This window comes from Rhipicephalus microplus, chromosome 8, assembly GCF_043290135.1.
Source record: "Rhipicephalus microplus isolate Deutch F79 chromosome 8, USDA_Rmic, whole genome shotgun sequence".
In the NCBI taxonomy this organism is placed as follows: Eukaryota; Metazoa; Arthropoda; class Arachnida; order Ixodida; family Ixodidae; genus Rhipicephalus; species Rhipicephalus microplus.
Window position 1 is genome coordinate 57,951,693 of NC_134707.1, and position 19,846 is coordinate 57,971,538.

Consider the following 19,846-nt stretch of genomic DNA (forward strand, 5'->3'; position numbering starts at 1 on the left):
GAGTGTTGAAGAATTAGTTATTGATTTAAATTGATTCATGGTTTCACTTTGTCTCTCTGAAGCAAGATAGAAGCCATCACAGTTGTATGGCACGACGCATGCCACTGCAGGAGTTCCGTGTGATGTGTAAATAGTGAATTTTAGATAAGAAGCGAATTCAAAGCTAATAGAGATTGATTTTGGTTGAATATTTTCCAATCCAATAAGATATATATATATGTATCGCATATTATAAGGAAAACAGGCATGTTTGGATTGACATAATTAGCTTGCACAACGTTTGACAAGCCTACTAAAAAAAAAGCGGGGGGTGGGGGGAAGGGGGGACGACTGGCATTCTGAAGAGTGAACTAAAATGCTTCATTTTAAAGTCAATAACTTCAACGCAAAAATTTTGGTCTGTGTCTGTCTGTACATTTGTCTGTTTATCCATCGTAACGATACTTCAAACAGCACCAAGAGATACGCCTAACGGCCAACCCCATCCGCAGCGCCCACCAATATTGCTCAGGTTTCAGCATTCATTCTTGTGCAATTGTCAATTAAATATCAGTTATTGCACATATCATAGGCACCATAAGAACACATTCATGTTTTGTATGTGTGCTTTTATACTAGAGAAGGCATACGTAAGTAATAATTTTAAGGACCATTGCGTTAATCGCGTTACGCTGACAGTGCAAGTCGATGCTCGAAAAGGAGAGCGTTTCCAACGTTTTGCTAAGACGACACGATGGTGGCGTCTGCCCGTCGCTTTGCGTTGTACACCTCATTGCCTCCGAAACAGGCGCGTACGCCTTCCTTCATTTTCGAAGATAACTGCCAGATAGCGCACAGGTCTAACGTGCCTCGATGCGCTCGTTTGCCTCTGCCGCACGGATCGAGGCTCTCTAACGCTGCGCTTCCGGAATGCAATTCACCGATATTTTCGTGCAGAACATAAAATAAACGTTTTGTTCACTCTCTCCACATGCAAGACTAGTCTCTCGACATTTGCAGTGAAACGTGCAGATACGGGGCCAATTTCTTGAAAGTAGGAACTCAGTTCTTTTCTCTTGGGTCTTCTTTCTTGTGCAGCCAAGCTAAAAAGGATCAAGATGGAGCCTGATTATGATGACGACTCGTTTAACCAGGTGAGCACAATTTATTGACAGCACTCGCGAGGATGTTCTTGGGCAGCGGAGGACGGCTGCATTGGTCTACAGGGAGAAGATGAGTAATGGACACGCCATCGGTTCGCATCATATCTAGAAGAGCGCCGTACAGTGGCCTAGTAGTTGAGATAGCCTAAATGATGACCAAAGCTTAAATGATGCCCAAAAGGTTGTGGGATCGAATTGTGGCTGTGATGGCGAAGTGATAAGAGGCCCATGTTCCTAGTTTTAGGTGCAAGACTCTGGGCTGTGCCAAGCGGGCGGGCCTAGCACAGCGTAGGCCCGCTTGCGCCTCAATGTGCCAGTCCGAATAAAGTTCGTTCATCTCGCCTCACGCTAACAAGTCCCAGAAGTGATTATGCTGCTTATTAGTGTGCAGGTTTGATTTCCAGCCCTTGTGGCTGCATTCTGGCGCCGCTAGCGTGTGAAAACGTTCCTAAACTTACATTTTGGTGCACAGTAAGTAGCTTCAAGCAATCAAATTTATTTGGGAGTCTTCTCCACTGCATCACGCCACGATAAGCGTAGCACGGTTGGGGCACCTGGTACCGCAGAATTTATTTTTTTCCCCCGTTCTTTTATTTCTTTTTCTTTGTGGTAACCAGTTGGCATGCAGAGATATCCTTAATTTTCTTGTCCTTATCTGTTCTCGTAGGACAACTCTGAGGGGGAGGCCGCCAGCCTAGACGACTCGCGCCGCAGCCCGGACAGCATGTATGGGGATGGGCCGGGCCCCAACCACATGTCTGGAGGGGCGTCGCGGTCCCACGGCCGCAAAAAGAGCGCCGCGGCCCTTGAGGCTTCTATGAACCTGAAGCGACGACGCCTCTGGGTGGCCCTGTCGAAGAAGGAGATTGCCAGGGTGAGTTCTCGGTTCGTCAAAGCGGGCTGCACGTGCGATAGTTTGTTTTGTTTGACAAGTTAGTCGGCAGTAGTAGTTTTATGGACTTGGCTCTCTCATCATAACACACCGAGTTTTGTGTTGGTACGTCTAGATGGGGGAGGGTGCTTTCTGGCACCAAAAATCGTAGGCTTGTGCAAATAGTGAATTTTAGGTTTGAAGGGAATTCGAAGCGAATAATGATTTTGTTCTAATAATCTCGAATCGAATTTCAATAGTATATATCACATATAAAGAAAAATGGGCATATTGGTCATAATTTAATTAACTTGCACAATATATTTTTTTAATGTTGAAACAAGACCTGGGCAAATGCCATTTTTTTATTTTAATGTAAGTAGAAGCAATTTTTAATGATGGCAGGATTTGACTTTCAGTAGAATGCTAGTGATAACCTGTAAAATATGATGTGTATAAAAATTATTTCACCTAGAGCATATGAGCCAGAATAACAAGCTTGTAAACTTTGAATTAATCAATGTGAAGCTAATATGTTCACTTAGCCTTGAAGTGGGGCTTTGCACCAGTGCAAAATTCTTCAGGATAAGTGTTTTTACTGTAACATTTTTTTGTTGCAGTGAAAACATCTTTACTGAAGAATACATGCGAATTAATATGTAGTAGATACATGCTTTCACGGCTCAACAGTCTCTTATAGCAGTGAAACCATCTTTACAGGAGGTTACATGTGGAATTAGATGCATCTATTTGTTTATTTTGAATACTTCGTAATTTTCAGTATTTTAAATTTGAATTTAAGCGAATTCAAATGCACTAATATTTGTTGGCATATTCGAATGTTTGCGCAAGCCTGAAAAATTGCATTAACATCTTCACTGTGACGTGGGTCACGGGCTGTGCTTCTAATATGCATCCGCATTGTTGTGATCGTGCGTCTGCTTGCCGATGTGATAACTCCATTAAACACGGACGCATAGGTATGATTCCTGCATCAAGAGGTTATAGATAAGCTGAAGAAATTTTTTCTGGGTCTAGATGACCGTGACCCACAAGTGTGACCCACTTGTGGGTCTGTGCGCATTCGGAAGGTGTGGTGAATGGCCTTGCGGTGGGTCGCTCTGCACATAAAACGAGAAACGAGACCTAAAGAAAGCTTGCTACAGAAATGTATTTAGGTTTTGCCATTAATGATGTAAGATCTCACCCACTTTCGTACATTCTGGGTTGTTCTAGCCGTAATAGCCTTTCGTATTGCAGTCAATCCTGTTTTGTTCTGTGCTGATTTTATAGTTTCAGTCAATAGCTAACTCCAACCTTTAGAGAGCTTTGGTACAAGTTATTTTGTTGAGTTTTTGTCTCACTGGGAGGCACAGTGTTTAGTGAGTACAATACGATGCTACACGTTTCTTTGGGAGGCTATAAATGTTCAAGAAAGTGTGAATGAAGGAAATGTGCTCTTTCTCAGTCATTCATATGAGAATTTCGAAGCTTTGCAACTTGTGTTCTAGGAAAGCTGGGACCATAAGATTGCTCTTGTGGCATCCTTTGACATCTCATTTGGTAGGATCTGGCTGGTCAGTTCATTAAAAACACAGTTGAATGAAGTTTCTCATGTCCAACTAATTTAAAAATAATGCTACGGTACTCGTAAAAACTGAGCTCTCACTTCATGTGAGCCTGTGAACATAGACGTGCACACGGGGGAGGGGGGGGGGATAATAATGTCAGCCCCATACATTGACATAATAGAGAAGGAGGGCGCTGCTGTAAGCCTTCGCCCCCCCCCCCCCCCCCCCCGGAGAGGAATCTTGCATACAACTATGTCTGTGAAAATACATAATCATCGAAGTTTTCATTGCATTACTAACTCAGATAATGAAACCGCTTATTTATTAAACCCTCTTGCCTCCTCTAAACAGCTCATAATGGTGCTTTCGCCCAGACCAAAGTGCTCTGGTGGATTCTTGTAAATATGAAGAGGGTTTTGGACGCAACTATTTTTGCAAAGATCAACAATCGATTGAGGTTTCTACCACAGGTCGGCAAGCTCGCTTGCGAGTCGACTCACTTGGAGTCGCTCGGGACGCCGATCGGGGCGTGAGTCTGAGCGTGTCGGATTACTATTTTAGTGAATTTGATGAGTCCGACCAAGTTCGTTTCAGGAAAAGTTTAGTGAGTGTGATTTCGAGCGAGTCCAACGGAAGAAAATGGCGAATCCGAGTAGCAGTGAGCCCTAAGAGCAGAATATATTGCTCGAGTGAGTGTGAGTTACTAACGCTCCACATTTGATTGCTGACGTACGGTTTCTACGCATTTGTGTTTCCCTTCTTCATGCGCGGGGCTGCTGACCGAGCGCTCACATTTGCTCGTTTTGCTTTCAGGCGCAGAAGCAGAAAGCGAATGTCCACAAGGAGATGCTGACGAATGCAAAAAAGGTTAGTGTCTCCTGCTTATTTCTTTTTAAAATTCGCAATTGCCATCAGAAAATAGTGAAACGAGTGGGGCATCTGTCGGATTTTTATTAGTAAATTGTTAGTTTTTGGAACATCGTAAGGGCCTTGAATGCATTACTCTGGGAAACGAGCACCGTAGAACACTGTTCATACGATTTTGATAGGCTTGTGTGAATGGGGAGTTCTAAGTTATTTTGGTTAAATAATTTTGAATACAATTCAAATGGTGCTTAGTATCACAAAAGTATAAAGAAAAATGACCATAATCATGACCTAACCTACATGCACAATATTAAAAAAAAAAATTGAAACAAGGCCTGCGAAAATACCATTATTTTAGTTCAAAGGAAGTGGAAACAACTTTGAATAGTAGCAGGATTTAAAGTTATGTAACCTATAAAATATGTTTTAAAATTGTCTACAGTTGAATGCCGCTACAACAAACGTTGCTTCCACGAAATTCCCGCAGCAACGAAAAGTCTAGTTTCCTTGTCAGCAGTTCACAAGAATCGATGCATAAATACTCCCGCCACAACAAACACTTTTTATTCCGACATTGCAGTTCATCGAAATTGGGACGATGGAAATCCAGGTTCAGATATTTTGATGCATTTTCAGAACATAGAAATGCATATACAAGGTCTAGAGCGCACGTTGGCATCACTAGAAACAGCCGCTGTTCACTGTACCGGTGTTGATCAATTATGGGGGCTGCCATTTCTCGATAGTGATGGCAATGGTACTGCCCTGCTTTTGCCACTAGCTTGCTTCTGAGCCGCAGGCAATCAGAAGCTCAAGCTTAGTCGCGTTCGTACTTTCCTATTATGCCTTTTCCGTTGCCAGTGAGGTCACTGGTCACTTGACAAGTGAGGTCACTGGTCAGAGCGGCTGTTCGTCCACGCTATCAACAAAGTCAGCCAGCCCTGACTAGTGGAGGATACGAATAGCATAAATCACTGCTCCGCGATAACGCGCCTCTGTCTCTGCATTGTCGGATGCCTTGTGACGGTGGAGTGCGACTGGTGTCGGCGTGCTTAGTACAACTGTTAGGTTCGTTCACAAATGCCGCTGTGGCCATTGTTCCAGCCTGCTTTTCGGCAGGATGTTGCTATGCATGTGAGAGAATGGCATTATGATGCTGCTGGGAAAGAATAAGAGCGGTTGCCACTTTTTTAATTTTAGGAATAAAGGTTCCTCTGTTTTGCAAGTTTAAATCAGCTATGATTTTTTAAAATTTCGTTACAATGAAATTTTTTCCGCGCCCCTGTCACTTTTGTTGTACTGGGGTTCGACCGTATACGCTAGCTGATACAACAAGCTCTTAAACTAAAAAAAAATGATGAACCGATGCGAGTGTAACAGGTTCATTTAACCTTGAAGTGGGGCTTCGTGGCAGTGTAGATTTATTTTGGATAGCTGTTTTCGCAGCTTAGCACTATTTTATTGCAGTGAAACCACCTTAACAGGGGTAGTACACGTGGCATAATATTCACTTATTCGTTCATCTCAAATATTTCTAAAATTTTCATAACTGCAATACTAATTGAAGTGAATTTGAATTTTATAATATTTGTTCGTATACACAAAGAATTTGATTATTTTCAGAAGCCTAGTAAGGGGATCAAACAATTCAATATCTGATATATTGCTTGCTTACAAATATTCAAATTTCCAGAGTAAGGAAAGATTTCAAATTACCGAACTGTGCAGCTGTTGGAAGAAAATAACAGCTGTTGCAAGAATTGTTATTATTATCAACCGTATCTGAATGCTCAGCAAACCAGAATAGAGGTACACTTAAACCTCGAGAAAGCGAAGACAGATATAACGAAATGGTGGTTATAACGAAGTAAATGAAGAATAGCCTTGCAATAAGTATACTTTTGAGAATACACCTTTATAACAAATTTTCAAATATAGTGAACCTATTTCAGTTTCAGATGCAACTTCGTTATAATTAGCTCAGAGTATAGCTGATCTGCCAGTTCTGTTTAGGTAGTTTTCGCTAGCCAAAATTGTACAGTAACCTCACTTTTCGCGTTTCTTTTCGAATCGCTGCAGCTGGCAGTGGCGTGCCAGCGGGAGGTGCGGCGCTCGGCGCTGGGCTCCCAAAAGACTGGCCGGGACGTGGCCGGGGGCCGTGGCCGCCGGCTTGCCCGCGAGATGGCCCTCTACTGGAAGCGCTACGAGAAGGTTGAGAAGGAGCACCGCAAGCGTGCCGAGCGCGAGGCTCAAGAGCAGCTGCGCATGGACATCGAGCTGCGCGAGGCCAAGAGGCAGCAGCGCAAGCTCAACTTCCTCATCACTCAGGTGAGCGGGAGCTTTATAAGAGAAAAATGGGTAAAAGGGACACCAGTGTGCCCACAGTAAAATACGGGTCGATAAGGAAATACATACGAGATAAGATACCCTGCTTATAAGAGAGATCTCATATAAAAGACAAGAATTGCTGCCCGGAGCATGCCTCTTATAAAGAGGTTTAACTGTAGTTCAAAATGGTATTGTGAGAAGAAAAGTTGGAGGGGGGGGGGGGGAGATTTTTAATACCGCGCAGCCTGAAAGTTTCTGTTTACGCCAGGCTGATGAAAGCACTGGTGGGGTTGTCATTGGTAGTTGTCTTATCAAGACGGAGGCAATGCAGAGGCCGAATTGTTTTAATGCACGATTCAGTGCAGCCATAGTGTTGCCGACAACACTTCTCACGTGAAAGGCAAAATTACATTTTATCGGTCTCTGCTCCTCTCTTCAACTTCTGGGGAAGCCCAATTGATGTGGCTGACGAGGTTGGGCTACCTTCAAGTTAGAAGTTCCAAATCTGCCTCGTTGATGTCAACATACAAGAATGTTTGAAATTATATTGATTGCTAAAAATTTTCGGCTTTGGATTTTTCGGACATCCTGCCCGAATAGCAGGTGGAGAACAGTATTTATTGAGCCCCTGCATTTACATCTTTCATACCCGTGTTGGAACCAGCGTTTTCTCGAGTCAATGCGTTTGCGACCGCAGCGCAGGCTGAAAGGCAGCTTTGCCGCAATACGAGAATGGGATGAGGTCAATGATGTTGAAGATCTGTAAGGGTCACTTTCAATTGAATGCTCACAGCATTGGTCTTAGGGAAGATCGAATAGTTTAAATATTAAGAATTACAGTGCAAATCGAATCTAATAGCAAACACTATTAGAAAAGTATTCGTAATATCAAATATTGGCAGACGCTAGTATTTTATTATAGGGAACTTCGTCACAACACTTGCTTTCGTAATGACCTGTACGAAAATCTGGGGCCAGTAACACTGTTGTCATTCAACGAACCGAAGACTAAACTGCAGCTTTGATAGAAATTCTTTATGAAGCACCCGCCGCGGGGGTCTTGTGGTTGTAGTGCTCAGCTGCTGACCCAAAGGCCGCGGGATCGAATCCCGGCCACCGCAGCTGCATTTTCATGGAGGCGGATGTGCTTGGATATAGGTGTAAGCTGAGGAACCCCAGGTGGTCGAAATTTTCGTAACCCTTCGCTATATCGAGATGGGATCGTGGGATGTAAAACCTCGATACTTATCTTTATAAAGCAGTAGTTGTGGCTCGTCATTAGGCGTTGGTCTTCCACGTCTCTCTGACCATAGTTTATTGTGCACACTGAAACCTCGATATTACCTACCCGAATGGACGAAATATTGGTTCTAACGAAGTAAATGAAGAACAGAGTTGCAATTATTATAGCGTAAGGAACAAACCTTTTAGAACGAATTTTAGGATGTAACGAACTTGTCTTGATGCAAACAGCAACTTGTTGTAACGACGTATGAGTGTATTGCCTTGTTCCAAATTGGAAATTAGGCCCCATAAATGAAGTTGCTGCCAATAGTCTTGTCACAAATCTGCATCGATGACCACTGATTTTGGACGAAGCTAAGGTAAAGTGCTTAATAACATGTTGTGTTGGGCGCATTCGTGTATAGATATGAGCGCAAAAGGACGACTGCTAGCATAGTCGTCTTGTCTTGTTTGTCGTCTTGTCTCGTCCTTTTGTACTCAAATGTATTCAACTTATAAAGCTCGTGTGAGTTGAGCAAAGATCTAAAGAACTGATCTTTCATTGAAAAATGGCAAACAACCAAAGTGCTTTTAACAATTTCGTATAGATATATGTTTTCTTGCCTGCATATTTCATCGGTAAGGTATTGTTGGGTTTGAAATGAATCTGCGGGCAACCGAATTTGACCTCACTTCTACCCCGCCCGAACTCAGTATGTTTCTATAGCTGCCGCACTGTTCTTAGGTGTTCAACACAACCAATCAATCCTGGTTTATTGCAGACGGAGCTGTATGCCCATTTCATGAGCCGCAAGATATCTGGGGGGGACCCTGATCCCCGTCAGGACGAGATTCTTCAGAACCTCGACGAGTCGGCGTCGTGTTCCCGCTCCAGCTCGCTGCTAGATGCAGAGGACGATGATTACGGTGAGTTCTAAAGACTTGGTTGCACAACATTGGCTCCTGATTTACTGTTACGACATAAACCGTTTACAACGTAAGTTGCGAGCGGGCAGCACCGCTAGGCAGCGTTTTCTGGCCATGCTCAAAAAGTGTTGCTGGGTCCTTTTGAAGGGATACTAAACAGAAATTGCTGAAATTGGAAAAGCTGATGAAAACATCGAAAGTTACTCGGAAGGTGAGATTGTTCCGATAATCAGGGTTCATTTCACCCATTTTTAAACGGTTGGCTGTATTTATGATGGATTGTCAGAGCGCGGCAGCTGCACGCGGGCGGGAGCTGTGACGTCGCAGTCGCCGAGGTGCGTGCAGAAAGCCCATGTTTCAAGTTTGTCCTCTTCCCTTTCTCCACCTCTCCTTTCATCCCACTCTTCTACTTCCACTACAGTACTGATGCTTTACCCCAAGCCGGAGGATTGTTCACTGAGGATGCTGTTTGTGGTCATACCGGAAATAGTAGCGGGAGATCAGCTGGCTGAGAGACGCGGACGACAGCTCGCATTGTTCGCATGCCTGTTTTAGATCACAGCACGGCCGCTAGACCCAGCAATTTGTGAACAATGCATTACATTACTTATCTTCCTGTACTTTCTGCCGGAAATGATTTAAGTATTTCATTTTAGCTGAAAATCTTGACGTCGAAAATATGTTGAGTATCCCTTTTAAGATCCTTTCATTTGCTTTATCATGTCACTGTCGATAATTACTATTTTTCCCGCATTCTCGACCGGCTAACTCGCGTCGCTTCTTGCCGCTTGCAGATAAGGAGGCCGTGAAGGCGCAGGCTCTGCACAATGCAGAGGAAGCGTACAGGGCGCACCAGGCTAAGGTAAGCATTCGAATCATTGCCGCATTTAGTCAAAGCTTGTGCTTGCTATTCCGATACAGGTAATGTCACGCTGCCATGGTATTCCAGCGGTTATGGAACAAAGGTGAAGAGATTCAATCCCGGCTGTGAAGGCACATTTCGATGGAGGCACAGTGCTGAAAGCCTGCGTGCTTTAATTAAGGTGCACATTAAAGAACACCAGATTATAGAAATTTCCAAAGCGCCACCACTAAGGGATTCCTCATCATTGATTCCTCATCATTTCATGGTTTTGGGACATAGAACCATAAGTTTTGTTGTGATAAGCAGGCTACGTGAAAAATGTTTTCATTGCGATCGTCAAATTAGCTCTCTGGCTTTTTAGGAGAGCAGTCTGTATGTTCATTTGGTTGTGTGATGGATCTGTATTGACCGGTCCTATTTGCTACCCAAAAGAAAATGGGTTTTGAGAGACAATACAAGAGAAGTACTCCAGAACTTGTAATCTTCGTAAACCTTTGAAAATGGAAACGAGCTGTAATCTTGACTCTAAGTGCCAATTGAAATAAGGAAGCTTGTTTGTGTTGTTTATATTGCTAATTATTATCTTAACAGTATTTAACTTGAAGGCATTGATGGATGAATGCGTGAGTCAGCCCCGGTGGAAGAGATGTTATGGTGCTAGGCTGCTGACCCGGAGGTCGCAGGTTCAAACCCGGTTGCAGCGGTAACATTTCGATGAAGGCGATACAGTAGAGGCCCGTGTACTGTGTAATGTCACTGTGCGCTAAAAGACACCAAATATATGGCCAAAATGATTGTGAGAGACTCTGTAGTCTCTCACAATTCTGTTGTGGTTTAGAAACTTTGAACCCCGTATAATAATGAAGAGCGCACGAATGGATTTAAAAGAAAAGTAGACATACACAAGAAAAAGCGGACTGACAAAGAATACAGTTATAGAAAAAGAACAAAGAAAAAATTCAAATTGTTTTGTGCTACAGGCAGTGCAAGGGTTAAGTGAAGTTAGATTAATGGAGCAATATCTGCCCAAGTATTTGCGCCACTGTTTACGGCAGGTAGTCTTTGATCAACACAGGAAACGTGCTATGACTAATGATGGCTTTGCTAGGTGATAAGGCAAGCTGACATTAATATCTGATTTTTTTTCCCCTCTATGCAAAACAGTGTGGGCTACTCATCAACTTTCCATTGCCTAGACATGGTAAAGCTCTAGATTTGTTCGCCAGAAAATGACTTTTCTCACTTTCAAACACAATCGGAAGGTATACTTTGTAGTAGTATGCTTATACATGAAACCTTGTTGCAATGAAACAGGTCACAACGAAGTATAGGATGTGATGGATTGATTGATATGCCCGTTTGGATCCTTGTTATGACGGAGCAAATATTTTTTTTGACACTGATGACAATGCCACTGTACCGCCTTGCAGACTGAAGGATTCGATGCAGAGGTCAAGTGTCTGAAGACGCCGACGAAGAAAGGAGCGTCGACGCAGAACGATTGTGAGTTTGTGTCGCTGTTCTAGATTTCGCTCAAACGTTTCATTACTCTCATGGCTGAATGGCCAGTTTATAAAGCTGTATGCATCAAGCTACATGTGTCAAAATACAAGCTTCATGTTAAGCACAAAGTCTGTAGTTTGTATGTCCAGCTACATATGTAGTATTTGGCCCATAGTTAGCCATCCAGCATGTAAACTGGGGCCAAAATCAATTTCATTGATCGATTAGCATCTGCGCAGAGCTTTTCATCTCGATCACTCAACAGAATTTTGCATGGTGGCTTACTTATGTAAATTCATTTGCTATTGGTGAATTCGACCGGGGATGACATGCCTTGGAAATTTAGGAAAGTTCAGGTACTTTGGACATTAAGGGACACTGAATAGGAAAGCAATTTCTTTTCAAATTAGTATATTACTTTCTTGAAGTTTTTCACAGTCCCAAGGTCACACCGCTTGCTTGAACAAGAGATTAATAATCGAGAAAACTAGCAAATTGAAAATGCTGATGGAGACACGACAGTAAAATTCACGCATCATGCAACATCACATTACATTTTGGCATTATCGACTATGCTCTACATAGTAGTATTTTCTAATTGGTCATAATGAAAAAGCCTTTTAACGGGGCCATAGAAATAATGCCTTAGTCTCAGGAAATCTTGGTTAACTGGTGTCGTCGCAGTACGATAAATTCACTGAGAAATCCTTGACCTCACAGAGAGAGAATTCGAAGCCAAATTTAAAGACGAACATTTGGTCTTTACTTGTTCTTCTGTTTGAATGCACACCTATTGGGGTGAAATTTGTGCAGATTGAGTCCTGAGAGCATAATTCGTCGATCTTAATCTATTCAATGTCGTTGACGCGCACAGTCGTGGGAAAAGTGGATGTCCACGCTACCATGCCCTTTTTGAAAACTTATTAAAGTTTTTCGTTCAGAGGGACAGTTGTGCTCCATGCCAAGGTTACATTTTATGCTGTAGTGTTTGTTGCATTCGTGAAGAAAGAACAGTTGTCCGCCTTCTTCGTTTGCAGTAAACGATGACTTCAGAGTGACGGCCGACCCGAACCTGACAACGGAGGACCTCTCACAGCCGCGCATGTTCGAAGGAAAACTGAAGAGTTATCAACTCAAGGTATCCTCGGAGAATGCCTTGGTGTCCACACTGCGTTAACTGCGTGTTATAAACAAGAGTTGATTTTCTATTTGTAAGCTTTATCTTGGCTAATTGATGCAATGCTGCATTTGGTGACATTTTGCCTAGTGTTTCAGGAAATGTTGGCAAGCTCTGCCCGACGCCCCACGCTTACCCTGTGCACTACACTTAAACGTCAGTATAACGAACCCAAATATAACAAAGTACACTTAAACGTCAGTATAACGAACCCAAATATAACAAAGTATGTGAAGAATAGTCTTCTAATAGGTACAGTGTTAGGGGTATACGTTTATTACAGATTTCTGGGTACAACGAACTTGACTTCGTGTGAGGTGCAAATTTGTTATAAGGAGGTTTGAGTGTATTGACCGATTGGTTTTTGGACTAACTTGTGCATTGACCTTAGTGCTATCCTGTCGTCCTGTCCACAAATTTGTTTACTTATCTGCTTACTATCTTCTGATCAAATTGATCTAATTTATTCATTATTCATTATCAAAATGTTCATTAAACAGTGGTCAACTTGTTTGCTAATCTATTGACAAGCTCGATACTAATCACTGGCAAGGCTTCCTGAAGGAAGCCAAAATGTCACTACTCTTATGCTGTGCTGTTTTCATCTGTGTAGAGTCTTTTCAGTTTTAACAGAAATACAGTACAGACCACTTAAAACGTAAGTAGCGGGAGGTCCGAACTTGTGCAAAACGTGTTGAGCATGCAGCTTCGCGTGTCCGACAATCGAAACATGGAATGCGTGCTTGCTAACATTTATGTTGAAAGAATTTAACCACTATTTGAGCTCTACACGTGCCGCCCTCATTTTCATTTAACGATATGTATCCCTTCCTGTCACGTGCGGCCACCGCAAAGAGTTCTGTTGACTCGGTACCAAACTGCAACTTAGAATCACGCGACCGATACCGATCGAAGCGCAACCTACACCGACTAGGCCTAGCTTGCCGTTTGGTATGTTGTCGCAGAAAGCTTGTCAAAAACATGAGTATTCGGCGTCAAGAAGATCGCACTAACAGTGAACCAAGAACCACGTGTGTGATACCAAGTTAGCGTTCGCGGCCGGGAGATCAGCGACGACGGTCGACAGCTCGCCAAGCTTACGTATGACAGCGCACTGGCACCAAAAGTTAAAGCTCGCGTCATAAAACCGTAAAAGGTTTTCAGTCATAAAACTGTAAAAGGTTTTAAATTTACGGACAATGAAGCAAATGCGATATTTGTTGCAAGCGCGATAACGACGACTTCTACCCCGACAGGAAACCCTTAAGCGCATGTAGTTGATCAAGACGGAATCGCACGTGCTATGTTGAGCGGTGCGCGGCCGAAGCCACGCTAGCGACGTAGTACGCTGTAGCCATGTCGGCGCTGGTGCAAAGACTTATCGGTCACTAAGGAAACCGTCCTCCTCCCTCATTCGGCGAGCCCGTGCAGCGTGCCGCAGTCTTTTTTTTTTCATTTTCTTTTTTTCTTTCTGCCCTTCGTTTGTTCACTACGTGTCCCCTCCTCCTTCACAACGTTCGCTCCCCAGCGAAGCACCCATCGCTACTCGCTAACGCGTTTGTCACAAACAATTTTCGGCAACCGCATTATAACTGGTCTTTCATCTTGGGGGACTGCACAATAAGCGGTATGTGTATACATGGGTTTTTATGGAAGGGTTAACGGGAGTAGAAAAAGACTGCATTGTAAGTGGTTCTGCACTATAAGTGGTATACACTGTAATTAACTTGCATTGCAACATTGCTTGACAACCTCTTATCTTAGTAATGAGTGCAGTGTGGTTCTTCGAACACAGCTGTTGGGCAGGAGACTAGAAGGTTCGAAGTTTCACGCCAGGCTTCAGTATTATCCTAATAAGGCTGATTTAAAAAACACTTGTATATACCTATACCCACTCTCTGCTGGTCTCCTTCAGGTTGCACCTATCGTTTTTCTTTCGTGGCAAGAAGGACTAGAAGAGAGCAGAGTGGGTCGCGAAACTAACGGGTGTTAAGGACATCTTAGTGGAAATCGGGAAGAAAGAATGGCATGTAGCGCCTTGGCAAGATAATGGCTGGTCATTAACTGTAGCTGCCTCGATTCAAAGAGAAGGCAAATGTGCCAAGGGGAGACAGAAAATGAGGTGAGCAAATGAGATTAAAAGATTTACAGGTATAACGTAGCAGCAGAAAGTACATGATTGGCTTGATTGTTGAAACATGGGAGAGGTTTTCGCATAGTCAGGCTGATGATAATTATGACTTAATGTGACAGCTTCCTATAATGTCTCATAGCTTGTGCCTTGCTTTGTCATGTTACTATTAAGCTGGATAGCTTAGTTGATTGAAGTCTGTTTTTTGTGCGCGAAACCACTCACCAAGTGTACTGGCGTCTTCCCCTTCGGCCACATGAACAGGGCATGAACTGGCTGTACAGCCTCTACGACAAGGGCATCAACGGGATCCTTGCCGACGAGATGGGCCTTGGCAAGACTGTACAAACCATCGCATTTCTAGCCGCACTGGCGGAGGTTAGTTCTTTTGTCTGCATATTATTGCCCTTTTGCTACATTTTATTTTCTTCGTTTTCACAAATAGGGTTGATCCTCTCTCTTTCTGTGGTTAACAACATATGTGTTCAAGCTGGTTGGTACTCCTTAATTGACCTGTGTTAAAGGAGCACTGACATCAAGTTTCAAGACTGAGATGAGCCCATCATTCGATCGCTTGGTATGCATAGGTCTTCTTGGCCAAATTTGAATAGCATCCGTCGCGTGCAAGTTATTTTAATTCGATGTCAAACAGCATAGAAAAGCTAAGGAGAAAAAACGGAAGATAGACTGCCGTGCGACATAGACACTAGTGCTACGTGTTCGGTGTGATACATCCCACAAATACCATCCTGAGTGACGATACGCTGGTAACAATGACATCGACGATCTAAGTGTGTTTGGAGTCGACTCCCAGCCAAGCTCTCACTTATGGCTCTCCTTGCTGTGTTGAAGCGTGCGTGTGATTCATCGTATTGCATCGACTGATTTGACCTGTGCTTCAGGGCGTGAGTACGATCCATTCAGAGTGACAATACGTGCCAGAATGTCGGAGAATCACTGCAAAGTGGGAGTCTGTACGTCAAGGTGCGGAAATTGGGTCGTGTTTCATGCCTTTCCAAGCCACAAACGTCAACGCAGCCAGTGGGTTGACTTCGAATGTGCCAATGGACAGAGCGACTGGAGGCCTGTGAAGAACAGCCGCATTTGCTCGCTTCACTTTGTGCCGAGCTGCTACAGGGTAAATCCCTGTTGGCGAACATGTTGGGTTTCACTGGCAGTACGAGGCCCCTTCTCGAGCTGGGGCTGAAGGGAGAGGGGAAGAACGAGTAGGCGCTACTAACCTAGCCGACGGAAAACGCATGGAGGGGCTTTAGTCTACATCATCAGAGACACAGCTGGACTGACTGCACATGCGCTCCTAGCAGAGGAAATGCCAGTGTGCGTGATGTCACCATTTTTTGTGGAAGTGGCATCAGCTGCGCAGCGGTCTCGACGTGGTCGCGAGGTAGCGCTAACAGCACTAAAATTTGGTGGGCTTTCGACCCATTTTGAACCACGGTCGTTGCGGATCAATATTACAGATATTCATTCGTACCTCAGATGCGTTACCTCAGATGCGTTTTAGGCTGCGAATCGCTACTAGGGGGTCGATAGCCACTTGTTGACGTAAAAATCTTGACATGAGTAAATTTGATGTCAGTTCTCTTTTAAAAAAAGTCACTCAATCACTTTCATTATAGTATGGCATGTTCATAACTACAGCAAGCAGAATCATACAGAATAGAATCTCGAAGTACAAAAATGCAAAAGTACTCCACTGAGCTCGTTCTGTACTCCCCCTCTACCGGGTGCCTCCCAAACTGGGTCGCAGTTTTGGCACGTTGAGTTTTAGTTTGATTAATTTCGACTGCTTACTGCCCCGCAGGTTCAGAACATCTGGGGTCCATTCCTAGTCATTGCCCCAGCGTCCACGTTGCACAATTGGCAGCAGGAGCTGACCAAGTTTGTTCCCAGGTTCAGGGTAAGTGGTACGGTCGGCACCACCTTGGTAACCTTTTAGAGGGAGGCGAAAGCTATACAATCTGTTCATGTAGACTGTTAAACCATGCTTTGAAAAATCTGCTGTCATTAACCTCACCATTATAGGTGCACATTCTAGCATGCATATGATAACCTACATATAAGAAATTATTTGCCTTCATTATGAGTGGGAGTCACCTGCTGAAACTGCCACCGGTGTTCATCACCTGGTGCGAGCTGCACCTGTATGCATAAATGGCACTTGCGTTCGCATGTGTACTGGAACCGAGTGGTAACACCAGAATGCAGGATTATGTGTGTATTAATGTCTGTACGTTTCACCGAAGATCAGATTATTGACAACCGCACATGCCACAATCATTGTGCGGTGTTACTTTTTTTCACTGAGCACAAGTCTGCCCAAATGCGAGTTCGATGTTTACTGGGCTCTAAGCTGATTAAGCTTGGCGACAGTGTCACTCTGCATGTTACTTTGTGGCAGTGTCACTCTGTCACTCTGCAAAAGTGTCACTCTGGCCCAAAATCTTTAGTGTCTAGTGAGGGAAAGTAACTACTCGTTAGCCATTCCTCAATTAGGCAATCAGTGCTAACTAAAATAAACGTGGCGGTGATATCTCCAACAGCGATTGTCTCAGAATGTGGCCTCACGATTGACTTCTGCATTTTTTTTCCCCTGTCACTACCACAAGGCTGTATGGCATTGTCTTCTTCTTTCACTCGGTTTTGTTGTTCGCCCATTAACTTTTTTCTCTGAAAATATAGTAAGAGATTGGTAATTAAAAAGTTGGATATTCGGACCGGTTGTCTGATCCTTGCCAGCATTCCTCAATGACTTCAAACTCCCGTTATTGAAGTATACTTGGCTGCAACGCAGTTGATTCAGATGAGCGCGCTGAGCAGTCCCTTGAAATTCAAAGTAACGAGCCTTTAGTATACCGACTCTTGTAGCTAACTCTGTTTCACCAGTGTTTCAAAGAAGGAAACTGCCTCGTCGTCGTCGGTCTCACCAGGTGGTGCCGTACTGGGGCAACACGAGCGACCGCAAGGTGCTGCGCCAGTTCTGGAATGGCATGCATCAGCTGGGTGGGGAGCGTGCCTCGTTCCATGTGGTGGTCACCTCGTACCAGCTGGTGGTGCAGGACGTTAAGTACTTCCAGCGCATTCACTGGCAGTACATGGTGCTCGACGAGGCACAGGCCATCAAGAGCACCTCCAGGTGAAGTAGCCCCTCTCGCTTAATTTAACTCTTTCCTGTACGGTGGTCACCCCAGGTAACCACCTTTTTTCATTTTTTTTCTCTTGGAACACGTAAGTCCCGCGCGTCAGATGTTAAATAACGCTCATTTTAAAGCTTTTGGAAATCTGACAGAGATGACCCTACTTCGTTTGGGCTTCAATGCGACATGTTACATTTGCTTCCTTCCGGCTGCCATTGTCCTCGAGGGGCACTAGACTGTGGTCCCGAGATACCTTTAAAAGTACCTATATGTGCTGTTATTATTATGCTAATAGCACAGGAGAGCATATTGTGTGAGTAGCTAACGCTAGGGACGATAGACTATTCCGAAAGTGACCAGTAGACCCTTAATCCACCGAAAGATCGCCGAGAAGCCGCGGCCGAAGCAATGCGCCCGAGGGGGAAAAAAAAAAAAAAAAACACGGGACAAGTAGAAAGAAGTTAGGGCGCTCTCCAACCAGGAGGGAAGGGGAGCCATGTCTGCTCCGACGGGGCAACGCGCCCGTGGGGGACAGGAAGAAAAAAAAAAAGCAGTCAGGCAGCTTGGAGCAGCCTACGTAAGCAAAGTCACGTGGGACTCCGAGGAGGCGTGGCGCGATGTAAACAAACGACGGCACGTGTGTAACGGGCCTCTTTATAGGCGCGTAAAAATATTTGCATTGCCCAAAAAGTCCAGCAGCGCATGGAACGCCCGGCGGAGTGTTGAAACGTTAGCCGAGGGGAACAAGAGGTGGTGTTCTGGACTCACATGTGGAAGTCCGAGTTGCGCGTAGGTGTTGAAAAGACGGCGACGAATATCCGCGTATCCCGGGCACTGGCACAAGATATGTTTGACCGTCTCGTCTGCCGGACACTGCGCGCACGAAGGGCTGCCACTCTGTCTGAAGAGTCTGTGTACGGTTCGGCTGCATCCAGTTGGAAGGCGCAGCAAGAAAGCCCGAGCATGCCGACCAATTCCTGTTGACGGCAGGCGTGTGACAGGATTGCCGGCTGCTGTCATGGCTATGTTACGAATCGCGACTATGAGATTATGACTATGTCAGAATGTGTTGCAATGGTGAGCACGCAGTTATAGTTGACGCAGTTATAGTTGAGACTGTCATTACCATGACCACATGTCACGACTACTATGTGGTTATGATGGTCCCAATGCATTTCAATGGTCAGGATGCACTTATGGTTATGATAGCACCTTTACCATGACTGTTGACAATTCACATTAGGCAGATGTCAAATTTCTTGTATTGAAGTCTATTAAAAACCAGCGAAATGTTCTGCATTCTTCAGTATATCCACGAATTTGGCTCAACAGGGTTAATCTGATGATGGCTTTTCAACGGTCGGGACACGTTCATGTTTATGATAGAATTTCTTTACCATGACTGTTTACAATTCACTATAAGCAGTTGTAAAACTTTTTGTACTGGAGTCTATGAAAAAGCAGCCAAATGTTCGGCATTCTTCAGTATATTCATAAATTTGGCTCAACAGGGTAAATCTTACGATAGCAGTTTGTGATAATGGCATGCTGATGTTGGGGTCACACTCGCAGCCACAGCTCAGAAAAGAAAACAAAGGAAAAAATTGACCCCGTATCTGCATGTAATCTGCAAATGTCGTCGAAAGATTATAGTCTTGCATGTGGAGAGAGTGAACAAGACATTTATTTGATGTTCTGCGCAAGAAAATCTGTGAATGGTATTCTGAAGGCGCTGCATTAGAGTGCCTCGAACGTGCAGCGGAGGTGAACGAGCGCATCAAGTCACCTCGCACGTGCGACATGAGCGCCATCTGGCAGTGTGCGCGCCCATCTCGGAGATAAGTTGTAGAACGCAAGGCGACGGGTAGGTGCCACCACCGTCTCGTTTTAGCGAAGCGTTGGAAACACTCGTCTTTCCGTGCAAGCGTTGCATGGTAAGCGCACTGTGATAAGCGCTACGGTCCTTAATATTACTTATGTATGCCTTTTCTAGTAAAAGATGCACATGCAGAATATATACGTGTTGTTATGGTGCCCCAGACATGTGCAATAATTGCTTTTTAATTGACAATTGCACAAGCA

At 44.2% G+C, this 19,846-nt stretch overlaps 1 protein-coding gene across 2 annotated transcripts in view; it reads left to right on the forward strand.

Moving 5' to 3' along the window:
• Positions 1-19,846, forward strand: part of LOC119164509 (chromatin-remodeling ATPase INO80) — a 109,917-nt gene that overhangs the window by 6,595 nt on the left and 83,476 nt on the right. For both annotated transcript variants that reach the window (XM_037416708.2, XM_037416709.2), the window contains exons 4-14: positions 1,078-1,133; positions 1,810-2,016; positions 4,398-4,451; positions 6,531-6,779; positions 8,786-8,930; positions 9,725-9,792; positions 11,226-11,298; positions 12,336-12,436; positions 14,871-14,984; positions 16,432-16,527; positions 17,558-17,763. In XM_037416708.2, the coding sequence (XP_037272605.2) occupies positions 1,078-1,133; positions 1,810-2,016; positions 4,398-4,451; positions 6,531-6,779; positions 8,786-8,930; positions 9,725-9,792; positions 11,226-11,298; positions 12,336-12,436; positions 14,871-14,984; positions 16,432-16,527; positions 17,558-17,763 (1,369 nt within the window). The remainder of the gene's footprint in view (positions 1-1,077; positions 1,134-1,809; positions 2,017-4,397; positions 4,452-6,530; positions 6,780-8,785; positions 8,931-9,724; positions 9,793-11,225; positions 11,299-12,335; positions 12,437-14,870; positions 14,985-16,431; positions 16,528-17,557; positions 17,764-19,846) is intronic.